This window comes from Bison bison, unplaced genomic scaffold, assembly GCF_000754665.1.
Source record: "Bison bison bison isolate TAMUID 2011002044 unplaced genomic scaffold, Bison_UMD1.0 scf7180017864136, whole genome shotgun sequence".
Taxonomy (NCBI): domain Eukaryota; kingdom Metazoa; phylum Chordata; class Mammalia; order Artiodactyla; family Bovidae; genus Bison; species Bison bison.
In genome coordinates this window covers 4,238,415-4,265,636 of record NW_011494708.1, presented here as the reverse complement: position 1 = coordinate 4,265,636, position 27,222 = coordinate 4,238,415, and the positions used below count along the sequence as shown (strand labels likewise).

Genomic DNA, 27,222 nt, shown 5'->3' with positions numbered 1-27,222 from the left:
CTGAATGTTGAGCTTTAAGCCAACTTTTTTTCACTCTCCTCTTTCACTTTCATCAAGAGGCTCTTTAGTTCTTCTTCACTTTCTGCCATAAGGGTGGTGTCATCTGCATATCTGAGGTTATTGATATTTCTCCTGGCAATCTTGATTCCAGCTTGTGCTTCCTCTAGCCCAGCGTTTCTCACGATGTACTCTGCGTCTGCTGCTGCTAAGTCGCTTCAGTCATGTCTGACTCTGTGCGATCCCATAGACAGAGCCCACCAGGCTCCCCCGTCCCTGGGATTCTCAAGGCAAGAACGCTGGAGTGGGTTGCCATTTACTTCTCCAATGCATGAAAGTGAAAAGTGAAAGTGAAGTTGCTCAGCCGTGTCCAACTCTTAGCGACCCCATGGACTGTAGCCCACCAGGCTCCTCCATCTATGGGATTTTCCAGGGAAGAGTACTGGAGTGGGGTGCCATTGTCTTCTCCGAGTCTGTATCTACTGGTGTCTAAAGGCTGAATGAGGGCAAGGTAGTAGTTATGATGATGCCATGAGGGTCCCAGATGGGTTTTGAAGATAAAATTGGAATATCCTCATGATTTGTTGGAGGAAGAGGATCCAAGACTGAAAAGAATCATGATGACTACCAGATGTTAGGCCTTGAATGACTGGCAGGCACACTTAAGTGAGAGAGAAACAGTTCAGTATTTGGGTTTTTATTGTTATTGTTCTGTTTTTTTAAATTTAATTTTGCTTTTTTTTTTCTTTTATAAATATGAAAGTTAATTTACTTCAGCTTAAGACATGTTAAGTTTGAGTTAAATAATGTAGAAGTCAGAACTGAATTAACAGATAGAAGAGCAATTAACAAACAGAAGCAAGAGAGCAGATAAGAAGTCCTAGGAAAATGTTTGCAAAGAAGAGCTGCACGGGGAAAACCAAGAGGAGCAGCAGAAGTCGGCCGCTGGAACTGCAGCGCTCAAGGAGGGGCAGAGGAGGGGGCCCGGGACAGAAGTGGGAGGCACAAGGAGGCAGCCTGTGCTTTCTCGGCGCTGTCTGTGAGCTTCATGTGGGCTGGTCAGTAAGGAAGCTAAGCCCGGCGTGTAAGTCGCATCTGCTGAGCACTCACTACACATCCAACTGTGCTGTTTCATACAGTGTATCTCCTTTAATCTGTTACCCATGTGCTATAGATGACGAATCAAGTCTGGCGAAATGCATAACTTACCCAAGGTCATAGGGTGAGCTGCAAGAACTGGGATCTGAACCCAGGTCTACAGGATTACAAAGGCCACGGTCTTAACTCTGCTGGAGTGAAATAACTTCTTCAGGATGCCACTTTATATTATCATAATAAGGACTGCTATATAGTGCTTTTCCAAGGAGCATATCTTTAAAACTAAGAATTTCAAAAGGAGTCATTATACATTTGACCACTTTAATCAAAATACAAATTTTTGGAGTTACATTTCTTGAAATATTTTTTATTTCATAAATACTACACTTGTCAAGAGGCTTCCCTCCTAGTTCAGTCGGTAAAGAATCTGCCTGCAATACAGGAGACCTGGGTTTGATTCCTGGGTAGGGAAGATCCTCTGGAGAAGGAAATGGCAACCCACTCCAGTATTCTTACCTGGAGAATCCCACAGACAGGAAACTGGCAGGCTACAGTCCATGGGGTCTCAAGAGTCACACAGGACCTAGCGACTAAACCACCACCCCCACCACCACACTTGTCAAACCATGAGAACAACAAAGTGCAATACACGGCAATCCACTCATTGGGGCACTGCTCCAGTAAAGCCACGGGAAGGTACTGGACAGACGAGTTAGTGTCCTTCAGAGCAAAGCTACATGCCCTGCACTTAACACCTGAGTCTTCTTAGCTTGCTCACAAATACTATTACTGGTCTCAAGGGAAATCAGAAAGGCCATGCACAGCCCAGCACAAACCTACCACAAATATGGAAAACTTCATTAGAATAGTTATTTTACAGAAGGTTTATTTTAGATGATAAATTATTGTTCATTTAAAGATAGAGAATAATAAAGTCACATTCCTATTATAAAAGTTGTAATTTTCCTATTTCCCACTAGAGGAAGCAATAACATTACTCTTACCATTTGGTGGATAAAAGACAGCATATTCTTCTAGTCCTAGTTTTCCTGTAAGAGAAAAAACACACAGAGTTCCAATATTGTTAAATAAAATAGAAAAAACTTTAAAAATTAACTAACTTTGTGAATATACTAATAATTAGTGGAATTTTAAAAACTACTATAGTACAATCTCCTTTCATTTCATAAGAAATTAATTTGAAAATATGCCAGCCAATCTTTTGGTATCAGCAAATCTTTTCATCAATGAAGGTTAACAATGAAAATTTAAGTACAAGGCAAGTGATGCAAATAATTTAAAAAACAAACGTTTTCAAGCTCCTTAAGCACTTAAGAGCAGCATCTATTTGTAAGCACAGAACTGTTGTATTAATTATAAGTAATTCTATTTTTGTCATTAAAGTAAGTCTAAGCTTTGTAATACCTCATTAGTTTATCATTTTAATGGAATGGGAGAAGAGTTTAAATTAAATATCTATCACTGGACAGTGGTCATATTTTCTGAGTCCTTAAACAATTAATATGACCTAAAGTGTGAAAGTTGCTTAGTCATACCCAACTCTTTGTGATTCTATGGACCATAGCCCACCAGGTTCCTCTGTCCATGGGATTCTCTAGGCAAGAATACTGGAGTGGGTTGCTATTCCCCTCTCTAGGGGATCTTCCCGACCCAGGGATCAAATCTGGGTCTCCTGTACTGCAGGCAGATTCTTTAGTCTGAGTCACAGAATAAATATTTGATATCAACATTGTCTCAGAAAATTAAGTATATTTACCACAACTAAATATTTAAAGGAGTTTAAAAAATTTTCTCCTCAAAACATTTAAAGGTCTGAGGTTTTTCCCACTTTCCACTGAAGTGTGAAAAAGTAGGTAATGTTTATCTCGACGGTTTTTCTAACACTGTTGAGTCTACTGAAAAGACATATGCATTTTTGCATTTGACTTTAAGGCAAGATTTTAATTAAAACAATTTTTGTATTTCTTGTTGGGAATGGTGGCAAAGAAAAAATGGAGAACTGGATGAGCAGTTTAGGTTAAAGTGGAGACAACAAGGATTGATCTTGTGAGTAAGAAGAAAATGAAATGACAGATAGATGGTAGGTTGACAGGTATCCAGAGGGATGGATGATAGAGAATACCTGCTGAGTACTCAATACTGGGCTAGGTGCCAAGAGGCAAACAGAACAGATGTAAAATATGGGCCTTGAACCACAGGGCTTATAGTCCAGACTACAACAGGGAACATTAAGATATGTTTGCTGAATTTTCTGGCACAGGCTTTACGTGTTTTAGAGGTTTAGAGGAGAAGGAACTTGATGAGAGATTAGTGGACTGGGTGAGTAAGAGATAATAGAGAATGTATAATTGGTCTCTGCCCCTGGTTGCTGGCACAGAGCTCCTGAAATCCTTGATATTTCCTAAGTTTGATAAGAGCACTAGGAGCATCTCTTATGCTAGTATTTGTCTTTGATGCTGTCCCTGATACAAGGCTTCTGAAACCCTTGTCAATTCCTAAATGAAACTAGCATTAAGAATATCTTTTGTTCTATTCGGGTGACCTGAGTGGGCTCCTGAATGGGGGCTTGTCACCAGAAAGACCAAGCCATGATTAGAAGCTTGGAATTTTCAGCCTCACCCCCCATACTCTGGAAGGACTGGAAATGGTATTTAATAATCGATTATGCCTATGTGGGCTTCCCTGGTGGCTCAGACAGTAAAGAATCCACCTGCAATGTGGGAGACCTGGGTTTGATCCCTGGGTTGGGAAGATCTCCTGAAGAAGGGAATGGATACCCACTCTGGTATTCTTGCCTGGAAAATTTCATGGACAGAGGAGCCTGGCAGGCTACAGTCCATCAGGTTGCAAAGAGTCAGACATGACTAAGCGACTTTCAAAATATGTGAGGAAGACTTAAACCCCAACAGTAGGGGGTTTGAAGAACTTTCAGGTGGGCAAACAGGTCAACACTGGGACAATAACACACCCCAATTCCACAGGGACAGAAACTCCTGTGCTCGTGACCCTCCCAGAGCTAGCTCTATGTATCTCTTCATCTGGTTGTTCATCTGTATTCTTTATCATATCCTTTAACAAGCTGGTAAATACAAGTACATGTTTCCCTGAGCTCTGTGGGCCACCCTAGAAAATTAATCAAACCCAAAGAGGGGTTTGTTGGAACCTCCAACCTATAGCCAGTTGGTCAGAAGCACAGGAGACAACCTATGCTTGTGACTGGTGTCTGAACAGTGTGTGTGTGTGTGTGTGTGTGTGTGTAGGGGGGCAGTACTGTGGGACTGAGTCCCTAACCTGTGGGATCTGACACCATCTCTAGGCAGACAAGATTAGAATTGAGTTAAAACGTAGGATACCCAGGTGGTGCCAAGACTTGCTTGTTATTGTGGGGCAAAACTCCCACATACGTGTAAACAAAAGCGTCAGAAGTGAAGTGTTTTGTGTGAGTTGTAAACACACTACTGGGAAATACAGTAGGAAAGAACTGGGTTTTTCCCTACATAGAAGGAAATAATCTCAGTTTTTCTGATACTGTGAGATATAGACTAGTTCTTCAAGAACCTATGATTTTGGGGGTGAAGGAAAAGGAATCCTTCTGTGTAGGGAATATATAGAGATTTAGAATGAATATGCGGTAATGTGGAATAAACAGGGAGCCAAAGTTAGGTAGGTTAAGACAGGGCCTTAAAATCCTGGCTGAATTTAGAGGTGAGTCCATTAGATAATTAAGTTCTACAATCAGTTTTTCAGCAGATGATGTTAAAGAAACAAACAAGCAAACCAACTGTTTCTATCAATTCAGTGTAGAAGCAATGTATCTGAGAGAGCCCCCAAGTTTGGGGGGAGCCTGATCCTAGCCCTGGGAATGTGGGCCTGTCTTAGGGCAGGGGTTGTGGTAATCAGGCAGACAGTCGGACTTAGGAGATACAGGCAAACAGCTTCCTTCTTTATGGGAACAGCAGAAAACCATACACAATAGGTTCACAAGCTTTCAGTGCTGGGAGTTCACTACTTAATAAAAATGAGAAATCAGGGGAAAGTCTTTTAGCTAACCACTGGCTCAGCTGTCAGGTGCCAGCAGCATACTGAAATAGCATTATCTTATAGGCAGCTAGGGATAAAGACAAGAAAGCACTAACTAGAAATCAGAATGCTAATTGCATATAAATTATATCAAACTTTCAAGTGTGGTGTAACGTTAAGAGAAGGAATAACGAAGGCAAAAAAAAAAAAAGCAGAGAAAGCAAATTCAAATGATAAAGTCATAGTGAGAAGGGGGAATAAAAGTCAACATATATGACACAAGCTGCAACAGAGGATAGCGCGAACAGGAAAAATAAAGAAGGTAACTTTAAACGCTGTTTTGGGGATCCACTTTCCTGTGATTTGTGATAAGTTGCTTGGGAGTAAAAGGATGGTTATAATAACTTAAGAGACATCTTTTTAAATAATTTACAATAAAAAATTTTGAAAATGTAATATATGTTATAAAATGAACAGTCTTGGTATGATTATGTAAGTGCTAAAGAATATTTCCTTTAATTAAGAAAAGTTTACCTCTTATGTATGATTTCGGTGGTGAGGCACTGTTGTATGCAAAATGACTCAATACAGATGTATCTCTGGAAAAACAAAGTAACACCTGGGTACAACATTGGGGAAAAAACAAACAATTAAGCACTGTTTTATAACAGGTAATTCATTGCTGTGTCTACTTACGAGGTACCGAGGTAGATAGACTTCCTCAAGTTCAGTACAGTACCTGCCAATGGGAAGAGTGCCCTCTACTGGTACACCTATGGTAGTGTTAAGATAACCAAGTGTGATAGCCCAAGTTCACCCAAAGATTTCTCACTGTTAAGTCACCTAAACCTTGAACAACAGGAGAAAATGCTAGCTGCTACCTACCAGTTGATTCTGTATTACCCAGTTGATTAGTGTATTTTCTATTTGGAAAAAAGAACCAACTGAGAGAAATTTAATAAGATAAAGAATGTAGAGGGGGAACCCTTGATAACTACAGTGGCATACAGCAGTTTGGAAAGTGCAGGAAACTGGGACCAGGCTCACTGCTGGGATGCGGCAGCTGGCAGTGGGCATGTCAGAGGTGGGGGGAAGGCAACTCAAAGTATCCAGAAGAGATTAGCAGCAGTAGAACAAGTGGTGGTCCAACATATGTTAGGAGCTGGCTGTCCTGACCACTCTACCTGGAGGTGAAAACAGGCAGGACAGACAGTCAAAATCAAAGATGTCCAGTAAGAGAATCTGAACTGCTGATTTCAGCTTGGAATTTTGGCACAGGGGACCAATCCCCAGGAAGAGGATTAGTGATAGGAAATCTGGGTCCTGGTAGTGAAAGATGCGGGATTCAAAAAACGTCACTGAGAAAAGAATTCGGGAATAACAGAAAAGGCAGAGAAAGCCAGTTAACAGAACACAGGCACAAAGTAGGGCTGGACCAGCAGCAGGAGCGAATGGAGAGAGGAACCGTGGTTTCAAGGCACAAGGAAGGGGCCCAGCTTTAGAAACAGGACAGATACGGAGACTGGGCATCAGTCAGGCCCAAAGGCAAGACGCACACTGACCACTGCCACTAATTTATTCTTATTTTAAGAGACTACATGAACAATACATGTTTGTGACAAAAACCAGAACGTCAGAAATACAAATAATCAAAGAAAAGAAAAAACACCTACAATCCCACCAATGTTAATATTTTAATGTATATCCTTTCAGATTGTTCTTATACATACACACATACATTTTCAAACAAAATAGGATAATGCACACTATCCTATACTCTATTTCAATATTATAAGTATTTTCTACCCACATTTTTAACATTGCAGAATATTCCACTGTGCAGATGAATAATATATAACCTTTTATTGTTGAACATTTAATTATTTCCACTTTTCCCCAGCTATAAACAATGCTGCAGTGGACTTCTTGATAGCTAAATATTTATGTACACCTTTATTTAAATTTCTAAAACTGGACTAGCTGTCTGGTCAAAGTGATGGGCATTTTAAATCTAAAACTCTTCACATACATAGCAAAATTGCCTTTCAGAAAGATTTTGCTTTTGTTTTTAACATGGACAGCAATAAGATAGTACACGTTTTCTCTTACTCTCATCAAAATGGTTTATGATCATCTTATAGGTAAAAAAAAAATGGCACCGTGCTTTAGTTACTAATGAGGTTGCCCACTTTTCCATTTGCATTTCTTTCATTATTTTCCAGTTCATCATCTTAGTCCATTTTAAAATTGATGTTTTTTTAATTACTGATTTGTTTAAATTTTTACATGTTAAGGACACTAACCTATGGTCAAATTATATGTTATAAATGGCTCTGCTCAATGATTTGTTAATTATGTTTGACACAGTTATTTTTAATTTTTATATGCTCAAATCTACCAATACTTTCATGCTTGGAAAGTCCCTTCCCTCATTTATAATAGTCTACTATACATATTCCCTTAAACTATGAAGTAAATGGTGTTTATCATCAAATATTTCTGGTTCTTTCCCTTTGAGAACATATGTCAGCTTATATTTTTTGTCCACTTTGGTGTTAGGCATGCCCATGAGATTTGCTCTTTACTCAGTGAACTAGGTATGTGTCATTTGAAAGTTTCCAAATGGAAGCTCTAAGAACCAGAGTAGTTAAGCAGGGTCCCTCTTTCCCTCTGCACAGAAACCATCAGTGTCCCAGACAGTGGTTATGCCATTAACCTGGGTGCTGGAGTGAGGATGACAGAACTATGTCCCCATCCTATCTGGGGTTAATATGACCACGAGCAAGAAATAAACCTCTGTTGTTTTAAGTTGCTGAGATTTTTGGATTTACATGTTGCCACAGTATCCCAGGTGGCTCAGTGGTAAAGAATCTGCCCGCCAGTGCAGAAGACTTGGGTTTCATCCCTGGGTTGGGAAGATTCCCTGGAGAAGGAAATGGCAACTCATTCCAGTATTCTTGCCCAGGAAATCCCATGTACAGAGGAGACTGGTGAGTTACAGTCCATGGGGTCACAAAGAGCCGGTCATGACTTTGTGACTAACCAAACAACAACCAACAGTAATAATCTAGTGCCTCCTGACAAAATCAGGCAATTTTGTTTAGCAATTTGATAAAATCATTTGGTAATAAAATCATTAGCTCATCTGAAATTTATTTTGAAACTAAATTGCTGGAGTCCAAAATATAGCCCCACCACTTACTAGATGTGTGATATCAGGCAAGTTACTGGACTTCTTAGAGTCTCAGTTTCCTCTATGTCATACATATACAATATTAATATCTACTTCAAAGTCTACTGTAGGACTTAATTAATACACATAAAGTGCTTAAAGCAGTGCCTAACACATAGTGAGTATTATTACAATGTTAGCTACAGTCATTACTACTACTCCTACTACTTTAAATTTTATTCCATATTCTATAGTTTTCCCCCAGGAGTATATTTAATTTTGGGTTTGTTTTTATTTCTATGGCTTGAGACCACCATGTTTCTTCACTGTGAACTTTTGTTTATGCTCATTTCTGGAAAATTCTCAGCCATTATCTTTTTGAAAGACGCCTCTCTAGTTCTCTAGTCACTCCTACCTGACTCCTACAGATTGAAGGTTGACCAACACTTATTCAACCTGCCACAACTCTTAATCAGTTTCACCACTCTGTGTTCTCGCGCTTGGGATATGACAAAGGAAACAGACAGATAAACAAAAAACCTCCCTTAAGGAGCATGATTGGGGCGTGGGGAGATAAATAGCAAACCTTGTAAATAATTACATTATATAACAGATTGGTTGGTGAGTGCTACAGGAACAAAGTAAAGGAGGGATAAGGAAAGAGAATTGCCATTTTAAAGAGAACAATCAGGGTGAACTTCATTGAGAAGATAACATCTGATGGAAGACCTGAAAGAACTTGAGGACATTAACATTTAGATATCAGGGGGAAGAGCATGCCAGGCAGAAAAGCCAATAATCGCAGCGGTGCTAAGGCAGAAGTGCTCCTGATGTGCTGGAGAAAACCAAGTGTGGCTGGAGCAGATGAGTGGAAAGAGATATGTGAGAGAGGAAAAGAGGCCAAATTATGCCAGGCATCGTCAGGATCTCCGCTTTTATTGGGAGTGAAGTGCAGCTCCACCGCAAAGTTTTCAGCAGAATAGTGAAATGATCTAACTGACTTTATAAGGATTCCTCTAGTCACTATGAAGAGAACTGGGCGTGGTGGGTGCGGTGTGGGGTGGGGGTGGGGGCAGGCAAGGGCAGAAGCAGGGAAGCCCTGCAGATTATGACGATGATGGGGACGAAGACGGTGGCAGTCTGCAGTGGCCACTGGGACATGCGGCCCAGACTCTCTTTAGGTATGAAGGACTTATGTTGCCTGGCTCTTTACTTTACATTATATATGCCAAATGATTATTTCTCATATTTAAAAGAATAAATGATTTCAATATTTTATTTGGTAAACAGGTATTTAACTGAATTATAATTCTAATGGTTTTCAGTTAATTCCTATATTTGATAATAATTTTGTATCCTTTCTGGTATCTATAACTTTGTTTTTCTTATTCAAGGAAAGGTACTCTTTTCCAGAGCCTCTGGAAGAAACACAGACAGCCCTGACAACACCTTGATTTTAGCCCACTAAAGCCCATTTCAAAAAATTTCCAATCTTCAGACAGAACTGTAGGAGAATATATTTGTTTTGTTTTAAACCACTAAATTTATGTTAATTTGCTATAGCAGCACCAATCAGCTAATACAACTAATATAACTAATAAAATTATACAATTAATGTAACAATAAATAACTACTAATAAACTAATACAAATAAAATAAATAAGTACAAATAAAATAAATAATGCAAAAGAAAGTATACTTATAAATATCCTTCTATCATTGCCTAGAGGGAATACAGTTCCTAAAGAAACATTTGTATTAACTTTCTCTTTGAAACTGGTGGGAACATAGTAATGTTAGGAGAAGCTCTGTGCTTAAATATATACACCTAAAATCCCTATCGCCTTAGAGAAGACAAGATATCTGAAACTGCTCTTGAGAGAACATCAGTGACTGTAGCGTGACTCTGATGATAAGCCAGAGATGGAATGTTACACAGTATGTACTGACGCGCAACCCCAGCATGCAAGCAGAGAGCTGCCAACTCCTATCTTAACCTGAGCTGTTTTAACTTCTGAGATCCAATTTTGTATCTGTAATGAAGTTACAGTTCAACTGTAAATTTGCTAGAAATGTTGTGACTGTATGAAGATGACAGTTTTAATCAAATTAACTAGAAAATTCAACTTTGATTATTCCTAAATTAAGTAAAAATTGAACTTTATGTGGATGAGATTACATATGTAATGATTTACTTTATTTAGAAAAGTTGGGAGTGTAAGTATAAGCTGGATGTGTAAGTCTGAACTACAGTTTTATAGCAGAATTACACCTAACAGTTCTACATACAGCTGCAGATTTACATGGACTAAAGCTTCCTTTCGTTTTTGAAAAGATATTTATAATGAATGTTTCTGAGAAGTAAGTTATTTATGTAATAAAAAGCATATAAGAAATGATGTATGTCTGTTGGAAAAATCAGTTTAACTTACAGTTATTGCACAATTTTAAAATTTGTGGTGCATCTTGTATTTCTATCCAAACTAATCTGGAGAATTTTCAAATGATAAAATTTCAAGAATCACTTTTTTAAACCCTCTGCCCTGATTTAAATTTTCATAAACCAAAGAGCAATTAGGCTTACAAAGCTTTGAAATGGAACAGACCTAGCCTGGGTCCTGGTAGCTATCAGGTATAGTTTGAGCTCTGAGCCTCTGCTTCTTCATCTATGAAACAGAAATAAAGCTACCTGTTGTAAGAACTGTACTGTAAGTACATAAAGCATCTAGAGCAGTTCTTGGCACCTAATAAGCACTCTCTAAGTAAATGATCAAGATAGCGCTGATAATTTCACTTCCAATCAGAGAATACTGGGAGAAAAATTAACAAAGACTTCTGGTTTAGTTTCATGCTTGGCTAAGGACTCTCATCACATTCTTACAGAGAAAAATATACTTTAAAAATCCTTCTCTGACCTGTCCCCTTGATTTCCAACCTTATACAGTCTTCCTGTGTTTCTGATCTTAACTTCCATGCATGTTAAGTCACTTTAGTTGTGTCCAACTCTTTGCGACCCTGTGGACCATAGCCCATCAGGCTCCTCTGTCCATGGGATTCTCCAGGCAAGAATACTAGAGTGGACTGCCATGCCCTCCTCCAGGGGATCTTCCTGACCCAGGGATCAAACCCACATCTCTTGAGTCTCTTGCATTGGCAGGAGAGTTCTTTACCACTAGTGCCATCTTGGAAACCCAATACTTTTAACTATCCAAAGCCTGGAAACTCAGTCATTCTTGATTCTTCCTTCTCAGTCAACCTGCATAGTTAGCCAGTCACCAAAATCCTCCTTATTCTGCCTTTGAGAGTTTCTTCCTTCTCTCCTCTCTCCTGCCCTTCCTTCTTTCCTTTCCCTTCTCTTCATCCCTCCCTCCCTCCCTTACTTCCTTCCCTCCTACAAGTATTTACTTGAACATCTACTATGTGGCAGGCATGGTTCTAAAGACTGAGAATACAACCATGGATGAAAAAATATCCCAAATCCCTGTCCTTACAGTGTTTCTGCTTTTGTGAAGGGAGATAGAGGAGAAAAAAGTAAAATATATTGTATGTTATTTGGTGGTACATGCTACAGAGGAAAATAAGCAGACAAGAGGGATAATGCATGCTCACATGTATATATTAGTAAAAGTTTGATGTGTATTTTAATTAGGAACTGAAAAGTGGTCAGGAAATGGGTCTAGGGTAATAATAAGAGTTTGGGTAGAACAACAGCTCCCTGGGACTAGGTACACAAGCCTGGAGTTGAAGGGAGAGGTCCAGAAAGACCAAAAAGACAAGACAAACATAAATTTGGGAGGTGTCAGTGTACAGATGGTATTTAAAATCATGAGAATAAATGAGATCACCAATGGCAAGAACAGGAGGAAAAAAGAGGTTCAATGGCTTATCTTGGGGTACTCCAGGGTAAGACAGGAAAATAAAGAGAAACCAGCAAAGGTGAATGAGAGTGCCAGCTAGTAACCTGAAAGCATGATATCCTAGAAGCCAAGTGAAGAGAGAGAATCCAAGAGAGGGTGACTGAGTGACCAAACAGATAAAGTAAGGTGAGAACTGGGAAATGATCACTGGATTCAGCAACATGAAATAAGTTTAGTGGGATAGGTTGGCAGAGAAAAAGACTTATTCAGGAAGGTTCAAGAGAGAACAGGAGGATAAGACTTAGAAACAATATCTACAGATTTTAAAAAAAGAACTTTCACCAACTCAGGGAATAGGGGAATGGTGCAGTAGCTGGATGTGATGAAGAATGGGGGAAGATTTTTGTTTTGCTTTATTTTGCTTTTAGATGAGAGAAATAATAGCACATTTGTATAGTGAGAGGAGTGATCCAATAGAGACAGGAAAACTGACGATGGAAAAACTAACAATTTCATTGCTTTTGAGTACCAAGGGGAAATGAGTTTCAGTGTCCAAATGCAGAGATTGGTTTTGTTATAAATAAAAGCATGGATAATTTATCCATAATAAGAGAAAGGGAGCTGAGTATATTGATGCAGATGCAGGTATGAGGAATACAGGTGGTGGTGGGAGTATGTGTGTGTGTGTCTTTGGGGGGCTTGTTCTCAGAGCTTTTATTTTTTTCAGAAACAGGATTCAGAGTCATTAGCTGAGACAGAGAGGTGGAGATTTGAAGAGAGGGGAGGTATGAGAAGTCTTCTAGGAGAATGGATGAAAATTGGATTAGGGAAATGAAGTAGAAATGCCAAGGAAAAGTAAGGACTTTCTTGAGGTTCTTGGTCATGAATTTAAATAAAAGCAGTTATCATGGTTGCATGTTTTTCTCCAGCCACTTTCAAACGCACACTGTAGCCACAGAATCAGTGGATAGCTGTACTTAACCAGGATTAAGGTTTTGCCAGGTAATTACTACTAGAAAGCAGAAGGGCAAGGGAGTTGAACATGCATTCAAGATGAAGTGATTATAATGATAAGTCATGCTACTGACATGTCTCACATTTGTTCTCTCTGTTCACACAGGCCTCGTTCTACCTCAAGTGCTCGTTAAGGCTAGCCTGAACTGCCAGAGCTGTTCACCACCATGCGAAGCTAATCTCTCCTCATTAATCACCATGTGCATATGGCTCATGCTTATTTTTGCTTTTCCCATTCTCCTCATTCTTTGTCTTTTAAGAACCAGACATTTCCTCAGAGGAAAAAAAATACCAAATGATTTCATTTATAATGTGGAATCTTAAAAAAAAAAGAAACCCACACATGGACAAACAAAACAGCAATAGATTCATAGATACACAGCCAGAGGGGAGAGGGGTGGGGGGCTGAACAAAATAGGTGAAGAGGATTAAGAGGAACAAGATTCCAGTTATAAAAGAAATAAGTCATGAGGATGTAATGTATAGCATAGGAATACAGTCAACAATAACTGGAATAACTTTGTATAGTGACAATTACTAGACTTATTATGGTGATCAATTTGTAATGTATATAAATGTCAAGTCACTATGTTGTATATCTAATAATAAAATAATATGTCAACCACACTTCTATAAAAAGTTAAAAAAATTTTAAGATAAAGGAAAAAGAACCAGACATTTCTTATAACATTTCTATTCTAAAGCCACCACTAAGCTGAACTACTCCCAGAATTTATTTCCCCTTTAATTGTATTTGCATGGAACATTGCATAAACCTCTATCAGAACATTTATCAAATTATAACTGTGTATTTGCCTTTCCCTCATTTTTCACTAAAATGTGAGCTTAATAAACATTTTCTTATGCAGTGCCTGTATCAGAACAGACACTCAATAATTTGACATGAATACATGAATAAAGGGTATCTGATTGCACCTAGGCCTTTCTTAAACTCCATTCAATGGCATTAAAATATTTGTAACTATGGCATATTCTAGCTTCCCTGGTGGCTCAGTGGTAAAGAATCCACCTGCCAATGCAGGAGATGCGGGTTTTATTCTTGGATCAGGAAGACCCCCTGGAGAAGGAGATGGCAACCTACTCCAGCATTCTTGCCTGGGAAATCCCACAGACAGAGGATCCTGGTGGCCTACAGTCCATGGGGTTGCAAAAGAGTTAGATGACAGCGACTAAACAACAACAACAACAAAATGGCATATTCTAATATGTCAGTATTTCTACTAAGCATATGCTAGATAAGCCAAGCATATGATAAAGAATTTGTCAGAAAACAGAAAGAGTAATTCCTATGTCTTCTCTTTACTATTTAAAGGTTCCAGCACGTGTATACCTGAAATTTTTTTAATTTAAAAAAAAAAAAAAAGTTCTCCCCTATGAGTACTTTATATACTTTGGACAATAAGTTAACTTTTATAGGTTGTCATGATATCACTAAGTACTCAAATCTGAAACTAAATTGTCAAACGACCCAATTTACTTACATGGAGTAAAGGGTTGTCTTCTGTTTGAACATATTTTAAAACTCTGACATAATTTAAAATTTTCAGCACAACTAAGTATTTTTAAGAATTTCATGCAAAATAAATGCTAAACTTTGGAATACTAAAAAATTGACTTATTACTCAAAAGGCTATTTCTATAATGTTCAATGTTGTTGCTGAAAAAAATTCAGGTAACTAACATGAGTCACTCAGAAGACAGAAGAATACCTGTGTATCCGTGTAACACAGGCCCAGATCTTCCTTCAGGAGGAACTACTGGAGACTTTCTCATCTATATATGGACACAGCAATGCCACATGCTGTCAAATTTTTTAGTCTAGTCACAAAATCCAATACATGGGTTATGACACAGAGCGTGCTAGAAAATTAAGTTCATTCCATTAACATCAACAATTTTCCCACTGAGTAGTTATGTTGCTAGGCAGCTCTGCCAAATGAAAGCCCATAATTAGCAATAAGAAAAGGCTTTCTTCTTTCTTATGTCGTACATACACACACATTTGAGGGCATGTGCATACATGTATAGGGATAGAAATTTTTTTTCAGAAAAAAATCACAACTCAATTCCTGATAATATTGTTTTCAATGCAAAAAATTACATATACTTTTATTACTTAAAATGAACTTCTCTATGACAAGTCAAACTAATTATAAAATTAATTATGATCAAGTATGATCACGAAAAGTATTTTCTTGGTAACTATCCATATGAGGAAAATTTTGTTCTGCAAAATTCCCAAAGACAGAACTTAGGTGTTACAATTATCCATTTATTTATGTTGTAAGGACAAAGATCCACATCGCTGCTGCTGCTAAGTTGCTTCAGTCGTGTCCGACTCTGTGCGACCCCATAGACAGAAGCCCACCAGGCTTCCCCGTCCCTGGGATTCTCTAGGCAAGAACACTGGAATGGGCCGCCATTTCCTTCTCCAATGCATGAAAGGGAAAAGTGAAAGTGAAGTCACTCTGTCATGTCCGACTCTTAGCGACCCCATGGACTGCAGCCTACCAGGCTCTGCCATCCATGGGATTTTCCAGGCAAGAGTACTGGAGTGGGGTGCCATATAAGATCTATGACTAAAAATACTATAGGAAATCTAAAAATAATATAATTTGGACTAAAATATTGATAAAAATGGAAAATAAAGGTTAAAGTATACTCCTACAGTACTCACTATCTATGATATTGATTAATACCTAATGCTTTACACACAAACTTTAAAACAATTTCGAAACATTTTTGCCTCTTTAACTAGAATGTAAGCCCATCAAAGGTGGTATCATTATATAAAAGGGTCAATAAATACTTACTGATGACCATTCTGCTTTTTCTCAGAGAATGCATCCATTGTTTATAAATAATTATGTTTTTCAGACTCTGTCACTTATAAGTTTCCCAAGTTTATGTGGTACACAAAGATGAATATGTCTTCAAGGGTAATTCTGGCACTATGTGGAGAAACTGTAACGACTGTAATTTAAAATGCTATCCTTATAGACCCTGTTCATCAAATGAGGTAGGTTTTTTGTCTGGCAAGTCCTTTTCACCACCACCAAAAAGACTTTGTAGCTGTGAATTTAAATTGACAATCCTCTTCTCTCCAGCCACCAAAGGGGCAGAAATTGTGACATTTCCACTTGCTCTACCCACACACTGAAGTAGAAGAGTGAACACACTACAAACTATATGATTATTGGCCTTTGGCTGATATTATAATTTATGTACTCATGTTCAGTGTCATAACAGTTTCATGTTCAGGATCTAAATAGCTATCAGAGGGAGGACCAAAAATTTTCATTTGTTTCATATTTTTAGTATTGTGCAACATTAACTAATTTGTTTCATTTAGAAGTTAGTTGATAAAAAGATCCTTCACATCTAGAATTAAACTCTTAACTAAAGAAAATCTACAGCCCTCTACAATGACAATAAATGTGTAATCACACAGAACACAAGGCCATGACCCTATGTATATGTCCTGCTGAGAAGCCCAGTAGGTCGGGAAAGGTATTTGTGAATAAGTGATATTCTAGTTGAAAGCTGAAGGAAAAATAGGAATTTAGTAGAGGAAGAGGGGAGGACAACAGTCTTTTACATCAAAGGAACTGCAGGTCTGATGACCCTGAGGTAGAAAAAAGCATAATGAACATGAGGAGTAAAAGACCAGAGTGGCTGGAATGCATAGTGCCACAGTGTTAGTGCAGAGGTGAACAGTGAGGCTAGAGATGTGAACCAGCACACCCAGGGTCATCAGGCCTTGTGAAGGATTTTCGTGTTTGGGATTTAATCTCACAAGTAACATGAACTGATTGGTGTTTTTACAAGACCACTTTGACCAGTCAGGCAAGAAAAAGAAAAAAAAAGGCATCCAGTTAGGGATGGGTATCCGTGGTGGCTCAGTTGGTAAAGAATCTGCTTGCAATGTGGAGACCTGGGTTCAATACCTGGGTTGGGAAGATCCCCTGGAGAAGGGAACAGCTACCCACTCCAGTATTTTGGCCTGGAGAATTCCAAGGACTGTATAGTGCATGGGCTTGCAAAGAGTTGCACATGACTGAGCAACTTTCACTTTCAAGTAGGAAAGAAAGAAATAATCTCTACTTACAGATGATATGATCTTATATATAGAAAATCCTAAAGCCTCCATCCAAAATCTGCTAGAATTAATCAATGAATTCAGTAAAACTGCAGGATACAAAATCAATATACAGAAAACAGTTGTGTTTCTATACACTAAGAACAAAAAAGCTGAAAAAGAAATAATTTCATTCACTATAACATAAAAAAGACCAATAAAATACGAAGAAATTTAACCAAGGAGGTGAAAGATCTGTACACTTAAAACTACAAGACTTTGATGAAAGAAGCAGAAGAAGACACAAATGGAACAATATCCTATGTTCATTGATAAGAAGTTGCACTGTTAAAATGCCATACTACCCAAAGCAATCTACAGATTCAATGCAATTCCTATTAAAATTGCAATGGGTATTTTTCACAGAAATAGAAAAACGATCCTAAAATTTGTATAGAGCCACAAAAGAAACTGAGTAGACAAAGCAATCTCAAGAAAGAATAACAAAGCATCATACTTCCTGATTTCAAGCTATGCTACAAAGTTATAGTGATCAAAGCAGTAAAGCACTGGCATAAAAGTAGACATAGGAACCAATGGAACAGAATTGAGAGCCCAGAAATAAACCACACATACACAGTTAACTAATATTTAACAAGGAGCCAAGAATACTCAGTGGAGAAAAGATAGTATCTTCAATAAATAGGGTTGGGAAAACTGGATAACCACATGCAGAAGAACGAAATTAGACTTGTACCTTATACCACTCACAAAAATGAACTTGAAATGGACTTAATACTTTAAACATAAGACCTAAATTCCTAGATGAAATCCTAGAAAAAAAGCTCCTTGACTTAGGTCTTCATGGTAATTTCCTTTTATGATAGTAAAACACAAGCTAAAAAGCAAAAATAAATAAGTGAAACTATATCAAACTAAAAACCATTATAAAGCAAAAGAAACTAAAAACAGAATGAAAAGGCAACCTACACGAAGGGAGAAAATATTTGCGAATTTTATGTCTGATATGAGGCTAATATCCAAAATTTATTAAGAATTCTACAATTCAATAGCAAAAAACAAACAACCCAATTAAAAAGTGGGCAAAGGAAATTAACAGAAGTTTTCCAAACAAGACATACAAATGGCCAACAGGTACATGAAAAGGTATGCAACGTTACTAATCACCACAGAAATGCAAATCAAACCCAGAATGTTATCACCTCATACCTGTTAAAATGGCTACCATTAAAAAAAAAAAAAAAGACAAGTGTTGGTGAGGGTACAGAGAAAAATGAACCCTAGTGTACTGCTGGTAGGAATGCAAGTTGGTACAGCCACTACAGAAAACAAGTCATAGAGGTTACTCAAACCTGCTCTTGACAGAGGGTTACCCTCTGAGTGGAGGCAGGAAGCCCCCGACTTCTGAAATTTTGCATCTACAACACAGAGCTGAGGAGAATGAGAAATACCGGTTTCCTGAACCTTTTATGGGCTTCCCTGGTGGCTCAGATGATAAAGAATCCACCCGCAATGCAGCAGACCTGGGTTCGATCTCTGGGTTGGGAAGCTCCCCTGAAGGAGGGCATGGCAACCCACTCCAGTATTCTTGCCTAGAGAATCCCTATGGACAGAGAAGCCAGAATAGTCCATGGGGTTGCAGAGAATCAGACACGGCTGAGCGACTAAGCACAGCACAGAGCCTTCTATAGAGATACTGCAGTCTTTGACTAGAAATTATTCGAAAAAGGAACCCCATCTTCCTAGCCACACTCAGTTGAATTGAAGCTTCCATCATGATGATCTGGGGCTATGAGGAAGGAGAAAGTGCATCATGGCTCAAGTGCTACAGACTGATTTGAGACTTAATCACTTCTCCTGAATAAATGTTTTTATTTGCTGACTTGACATCTAATCTTAAGACAGTTTCCAGATACTTTAAATGTTTGGGTTTTTTTTTTTTTTTTTTGCTTTTTAAATAATTTTCACTGGTTTTGATTTTTCTAATAGGGATGGTTCTGTGGACCTCTTTATGCTACAATACCAAAAGCAATCATTTCTACTCAGTATTTCAGTTTAGAAACAAAAATTACTATATAAATGAAGCTTTAACTTTATTGTACATTCAAAATTTGACTGAGTACCAAAAAATAGGTATCAGGCTACATATTTGCTACATACATAAATAAATTTAAGGTTTTTATACTGTTTTAATTAATAACAATATGTTAAAGAATGGGATTTTAAGTCTTAACTTTTTTTTAATTTTAAAAATTAACGGCATATTTGAAATCATGGAAATTCCCTTAAAATTCTTTCCAAGGTTATCTCAAATTTTAATTTTATAAATAAATTTTATAAAATCTTTTGGACTTTAGTTCTTGGAATATACGATTAGGTCGCACAGAGTCAGACATGACTGAAGCGACTTAGCAGTAGCAGCAGCAGCAAACCTTCTAGAGAGATTCTTATTTAACTCTTTTCTTAAACAGATACACAACTACAACCACTATTACCATCAGAGACCTGCTAATTCGACATCTGGGACTGATTTACATTTAGTCAAGCAGAAACTGCCATGTGAAATCTAGATTTTTTTTTTCCATGATACATATTGCTGCTGCTGCTGCTAAGTCGCTTCAGTTGTGTCCGACTCTGTGCGACCCCATAGACAGCCTCCTACCAGGCTCCTCTGTCCCTGGGATTCTCTAGGCAATAACACTGGAGTGGGTTGCCATTTCCTTCTCCAATGCATGAAAGTAAAAAGTGAAAGTGAAGTCGCTCAGTCGTGTCCGACTCTTAGCGACCTCATGGACCGCAGCCTACCAGGCTCCTCCATCCATGGGATTTTCCAGGCAAGAGTACTAGAGTGGGGTGCCATTGCATATTATCTATCTTTTATCTATCTATGTGTGTATGATCTTTAAAAAAAAAAATATCATTTAAGCAATTCTACATAAATCACATATTTCCTAATTGTGATGTTTCTATTTTGTTTCTCTTTTATCAGATATAAGAAAGACCTAGGTAAACCCAAACATCCACAGTATCACCATATGATGTGATCAAAGAGTAATCACAACTCTTCAAGCTGATTTCAAAGCACTTAATTATTTACTCAAGACCTTTAATAGAAAAGTATCATGTAAAAATGCTTTCTCTAAACATCTTGGGACAGCTGAAATATGAAGTAGACACTCAATTTATGAATCTGATCTATACCTCTCCTGGGTGGAACAGAGATGAAGTTCTTATCCTCCCACCTAGTCTCTTTTAAGAACAAAAGTTAACCTGATCCCAAATTTGGAACTAATACAATTATGTAAAGTTTTTAAAAAAAAAAAAAAGTAGCCTGAGTTAGAGAATTTAAAACAAGAACATTATATATTTTAATTTTTCAACTTACCTGATATAAATAATCTTCAAATACAAAATAATAATCATCATTGCTTGCTGTCAATTTCACATCCTATAATTAAAAGTAGAAGGCACTGAAAAGAACTTAAATGAGTACGTTTATAGTACTAAGACATAAATATAACATACAGAAATAATACTGAAATGATTTTATTACTTCACATATGATTATAAACTTCTCAATTAGATTTTATCACTGGGTTTATCAGAAATAAATTTATAAAGTTACTTGACTGATATTTGTGACACATTACTTGACTTCAAATTGTTTACACTTATTTGGGTTCCATGAGTAATTTCTTATTATTTATTTCAATTTTATCTCCTTTGAATCTAATATTTAGGTATCTTAAAATTAGAAAAGCATTTGCAATCACAACGTCCAAAAGCAGCCGTAAAAATCTGGCCTCAAATTACTGTTCAATCTGGTCCTCCACTGTTCAGGCCCACATTCATGCCATTCCATCAAAATACCAAAAATCTTTGATGTTTTTGTAATTATTCATTTGCACGTCATCACTTGTTAGCAAAAGAGACAAAGTTTATCTTCAATCTCACCAGCAAGAAAACATACATGGTAGAAATACTGGAGAATGAGAAATACTGGTTATACGCCCCAAAGAAATATTACTTAAAGACACAGATTAAGAGAAAAGAAAGGAGTCAGTCTAAGTCACAACATGGGCATAAGTAGAGATCACGAGATCTCAGGGAGGATGATGTTGCCTCTAAGGGGGCATCATTCCTGGGGAATCAAAATTTTAGAGAAAATTTTTTCTTTTATGAAGAAAAGGTTGAGAAACACTGATATGAACTGTCAGATCACAGTAAGCAGTAGAAAATTGTAGATGGTGTGGATTCAAGACAAGTTTGTGAGAAAAAAATACAATCCAGAGAGAATCATTAGATATTTTAGCTTAGGGAGGGTTTGATGATGTTCTGTGCTTAAGCATTGCCTTGTTTCCTTCATTTCTTTAACCGCTAAAATAATTCTATTTTCTATTAAATTAAAAATGAATCTTTGCCAAAGGGAGTTGTAATGAAACTTCAAATGATTATTTTTTTAATGCTTATTCCCTTAAGGGCTGACTTTAATAATATTTGGAGTTGCTCCAGTACGATCAGCAGCGTTTAACTAACATAAGTAAACACTCATGCTGTGGACCGTCAGGACTGATTCTACCAAAACTTACATTCAGCTGTTCAGACACAAGCTGTTTACCTCCTTCTCATGACAGATTTGCTTTACTGATTCTAACTGAAATTCATGTTGGCAGCAAAGGGAACTCTCGTGCTAGCACTCTTGGATTTTTTGAACTTCTCTTGTGAGTCTTCTCTCATTTGAACAGAGAGATTAAAGTCTTAAAGCCCAAAAGATCTCTTAGGCTGTTGCTAAAATGATCCCCTGCGTACAGTCATTTGACCTCAAAGTCAATAGCAGTACCTGTGATCCAAATCTATGTAAAAACTTCTAGAGTTTTTCAAAAGAGTCAAGACTTTTCATCAAAAGACTGCATCCCCTTAATTCCCCTCATCCTCCTCCCTGTAGAGCATAGTGGTTAAAGGTTATGAAATCAGATTACCTAGATTCAAATCTTGGCTTTACTATTTAATATATGAATTTAAATGGATTTCTTTACTCTTTGTTTACCTTAGTTCCCTCATCTGTAAGACAGTAAAGTAATAGTATTAATACTTCCTACTTTGCTATAATACATGTATCAATATGTGGCTGGTGAGTAAGGAAATGATGTCAGTACAACATGAGAATTGTGTTGGTTCAAATGCAATTTTCCTTTAAAAAGAGAAGTCAGAACAGCAGAAGTAGAATTATATCCTTCAGCAGGAAAGGGCAAAGCCTTCTGCAGGCATGAGCCCTTTGCCTGTTTCCAAGAGAATGGAAATTTCAAGAGAATGGAAAATGAATGATTGCATGGGGTCCCTGTCTCCAGAGAGGCACACCCCCAGCCTTGCATATCTCTTAACTGCTGTACTGCCTCTTGTGCCCTCCTGAACAGCAGCCCCAGTGGCTCTGTGCAACTGAATTATTTTAGCACTTACACTTTGTTATTTTTGTACATTTTTAATAATTCCTGCAGGAGCAGCCTGCTTGGGCTGTCCAGTTCATCTCCCAATGATTGTTTCTGTTAGCACTTTGGCTATAAAATTGCAAAAGCTACCCCAACCCTATTTTTCCTATAAGCTCTATTATTTTTAATGCATGATCTTGTAGAATGCAACTTTTTTTTTTTAGGAAAAAAAAAAGAATTATCATTTATAGCCCAAATACTCCCCTGGGGTAGCTGTCAGGATCAGTTAATCTATGTAAAGAGTCTGGAGCATTGTATGACACACAGAAAGCAATCATTAAACGCTAGCAGTCACTGTTATTATTAACTTCTGTTATGTTCTACCCAGACAAATCTTTGGGTCTTCTTTCCCCTGTTTCTGAGGTCTGGAATAATATGCCCTTTCTCCTCTATCTTACAAGTTCTAAATCTAAAATTCAAATCTTTTAAACAACCCAATTATGAATCCGGAATCAGTCAAACCCTATACCATGCTTTTAGCATCTACATCTCAACTCTCAATAACAGATGCCTGGAAATAAAACTTGAGATGTGTTTAACTCTATGTCTAGAAATCAAAAGAAATGAAAAATAAGCTGTGACTTCAATATAATAAAATAAACAAGCAGGCCCTAAAGAATTGTGAGATAAATAAGATGAAGAAATCCATAATCTGATTTTTTTTCTTTTAGTAGATTTTCTGTATAGTTTGAGTGGAAAATTGTAATTTATAAGGACAAGAAATATCACTCACTTAATCAATATATACGAGGGTCAAGAAAGGATTGTGAAGACAGTTGCAAAGTGAAAGATAACACTGAATAGAAACCTCAGATTTTGAAGGTCAACCTTATCGTTCTAAGTATAATGATCACTTAAAATTATTTTTCAAGGTTAATATGTATCATAGATAGTGCAGTACCTACATGAAGACTCTTGATAATTGCTTAATGTTAACGAAATGGAAAAACTTACAGCTTCACTTACTTTATAAATTAGACTGTCCACCAAAAGGTCATGTTGTATCACATTTGTCTTAAGCTGCTCATAATATAAAATATCCTAGATTTAAAAGAAAAACAAAAACATTAAAAGTCAATCATTTATAAAGTCAGCCTCAAACTTTAATAAATAATGATCATTAATAGTATTATATACACTAAGAGAATAAGGGCTTCATTTTATTACTAGAGTCTCTAGGCCTGGATAATAGCTGATGATCAATAAACAGACTTAATCCCATCCCCTAAGATAAAATCTGGTACCTGGTAGGTATTTAATCAATGTTTGCTACATTGATTTAAATGTAATTTAACTTTAATAGCAAATGTAGTATTTATTAATTATTAGGAACTGTAAATATGCATGTTACTCTATTTAATCTCATATCAACAAAATAAACCTGTTCAATGATTATTATTCCCATTTACATTTGAGAAACTGAGGCCCAGAGAAAGAAGTAACTTTCTGTTCAAGGCCACAAAGGTAGTAAGATTTGATTCCAGGAAACCCCCAGAACCTATATAAAAACCCAGAGTGACTACTCTATACTGCCTTTCTAATATCTAAATTATTATAAAATAAAAAAATTTAAGCATACTAAATCATCCCTGGTAGTAAAAGCTATCATATAGCATATGAAAAAAAAAATCAGGATTTTTTTTTGAAAAAAATGTCTTTAATTTTTCATTTTTAGTTCAAAATAAAATGGTTGTAACTATACAGAATGCTATATAGCTAACTTGTACATGATTTAAACATAGGTTGGAAAAGTATGTAAGTTTTTAAGAGATAATGTCAAACATTCTCATATCATCTGGCTAATGGACAATGATAAGGGTTCAGGACTTTTAATGACATTGGTCAATAGAATCAGTAGTGCACTTTAAATCTGAGTCAAGGCTTTTAAAAATTAAATAAAAATCAGCTATAGCACCAGGAACTCTGCTCAATATTCTGTAATAATCTAAGTGGGAAAAGAATTTGAAAAAGAATAGATACATGTATATGATGCATAACTGAATTACTTTATTGTATATCTGAAACTAACACAACATTGTTAATCAACAATACTCCAATATAAAATAAAATTTTTTTAATTGTAAAGAAATTAGTAAAATTTTAGCAAAAAAAAATCAGTTAAAAAAATATTAGAATATCAAATTAACTCTAAACAGTGATAAGATTAGGCTGAAAGTTAAGTGAAAGTGAAAGCTGCTCAATTGTGTCTGACTCTTTGGGACCCCATGGACTATACAGTCCATGGAACTCTCCAGGCCAGAATACTGGAGTGGGTAGCCTTTACCTTCTCCAGGGGATCTTCCCAACCCAGGGATTGAACCCAGGTCTCCCGCATTGCAGGCAGGTTCTTTACCAGCTAAGCCACAAGGGAAGCCATTTAATAAAGAATAAGAAATAAGAATAAGAGAGGAAGGACAGGAAAGAGAGAAAAGGGGGTAAGGAGAAAGAAGAAAAGACAGAAGAAGAGAAAGTGGGAGGAAGGAGGTAAGATGTAATCCAGTTAAGGGACAGGCTAATAGTTGGTCAGGTGTTCATAATAAAGATTGAGAAAGGTCAAGATTAAGTGGGTAGTAGCTGTGTTAAAGAGAGATGGAAATATCATCTGACTACTACAAGCTGATCCCTGCGTTTCTCCGAATCCCTCCATCCATCTCTCGGGGACTCTAGCCCTGGTTTCCACCTCTACCAAATACTGCTTGGCTCCCTCAGTACTGTGTGATTCTTTCTGAAGACAGTCCCTCAAACAAGTAAGAGCTAGGGGACAGGATCACCTGGGACAGAGAAGAATATCTGATGCATGCAGCAGCCATGGCAGGGTGGTGTTCAAACCTATGTTTCCTGAAATACAATTTCTTTGTTTTATTTATTTTTTAATTTTATTTTATTTTTAAACTTTACAATATTGTATTAGTTTTGCCAAATATCGAAATGAATCCGCCACAGGTATACCTGTGTTCCCCATCCTGAACCCTCCTCCCTCCTCCCTCCCCATACCCTCCCTCTGGGTCATCCCAGTGCACCAGCCCCAAGCATCCAGTATCGTGCATCGAACCTGGACTGGCGACTCGTTTCATACATATTATACATGTTTCAATGCCATTCTCCCAAATCTCCCCACCCTCTCCCTCTCCCACAGAGTCCATAAGACTGATCTATACATCAGTGTCTCTTTTGCTGTCTCGTACCCAGGGTTATTGTTACCATCTTTCTAAATTCCATATATATGCGTTAGTATACTATATTGGTGTTTTTCTTTCTGGCTTACTTCACTCTGTATAATAGGTTCCAGTTTCATCCATCTCATTAGAACTGATTCAAATGTATTCTTTTTAATGGCTGAGTAATACTCCATTGTGTATATGTACCACAGCTTTCTTATCCATTCATCTGCTGATGGGCATCTAGGTTGCTTCCATGTCCTGGCTATTATAAACAGTGCTGCGATGAACATTGGGGTACATGTGTCTCTTTCCCTTCTGGTTTCCTCAGTGTGTATGCCCAGCAGTGGGATTGATGGGTCATAAGGCAGTTCTATTTCCAGTTTTTTAAGGAATCTCCACATTGTTCTCCATAGTGGCTGTACTAGTTTGCATTCCCACCAACAGTGTAAGAGAGTTCCCTTTTCTCCACACCCTCTCTAGCATTTATTGCTTGTAGACTTATGGATGGCAGCCATTCTGACTGGTGTGAAATGGTACCTCATAGTGGTTTTGATTTGCATTTCTCTGATAATGAGTCATGTTGAGCATCTTTTCATGTGTTTGTTAGCCATCTGTATGTCTTCTTTGGAGAAATGTCTATTTAGTTCTTTGGCCCATTTTTTGATTGGGTCATTTATTTTTCTGGAGTTGAGCTGTAGGAGTTGCTTGTATATTTTTGAGATTAGCTGTTTGTCAGTTGCTTCATTTGCTATTATTTTCTCCCATTCTGAAGGCTGCCTTTTCACCTTTCTAATAGTTTCCTTTGTTGTGCAGAAGCTTTTAAATTTAATTAGGTCCCATTTGTTTATTTTTGCTTTTATTTCCAATATTCTGGGAGGTGGGTCATAGAGGATCCTGCTGTGATGTATGGCAGAGAGTGTTTTGCCTATGTTCTCCTCTAGGAGTTTTATAGTTTCTGGTCTTAGGTTGAGATCTTTAATCCATTTTGAGTTTATTTTTGTGTATGGTGTTAGAAAGTGTTCTAGTTTCATTCTTTTACAAGTGGTTGACCAGTTTTCCCAGCACCACTTGTTAAAGAGATTGTCTTTTAATCCATTGTACATTCTTGCCTCCTTTGTCAAAGAGAAGGTGTCCATATGTGCGTGGATTTATCTCTGGGCTTTCTATTTTGTTCCATTGATCAATATTTCTGTCTTTGTGCCAGTACCATACTGTCTTGATGACTGTGGCTTTGTAGTAGAGCCTGAAGTCAGGCAGGTTGATTCCTCCAGTTCCA

At 37.4% G+C, this 27,222-nt stretch overlaps 1 protein-coding gene across 2 annotated transcripts in view; it reads right to left on the bottom strand.

Moving 5' to 3' along the window:
• Positions 1–27,222, bottom strand: part of TBC1D19 (TBC1 domain family, member 19) — a 152,747-nt gene that overhangs the window by 41,046 nt on the left and 84,479 nt on the right. For both annotated transcript variants that reach the window (XM_010839936.1, XM_010839935.1), the window contains exons 12-15: positions 23,752–23,826; positions 20,685–20,747; positions 5,671–5,755; positions 2,100–2,144 (exon numbers count right to left, since the gene is read on the bottom strand). In XM_010839936.1, the coding sequence (XP_010838238.1) occupies positions 2,100–2,144; positions 5,671–5,755; positions 20,685–20,747; positions 23,752–23,826 (268 nt within the window). The remainder of the gene's footprint in view (positions 1–2,099; positions 2,145–5,670; positions 5,756–20,684; positions 20,748–23,751; positions 23,827–27,222) is intronic.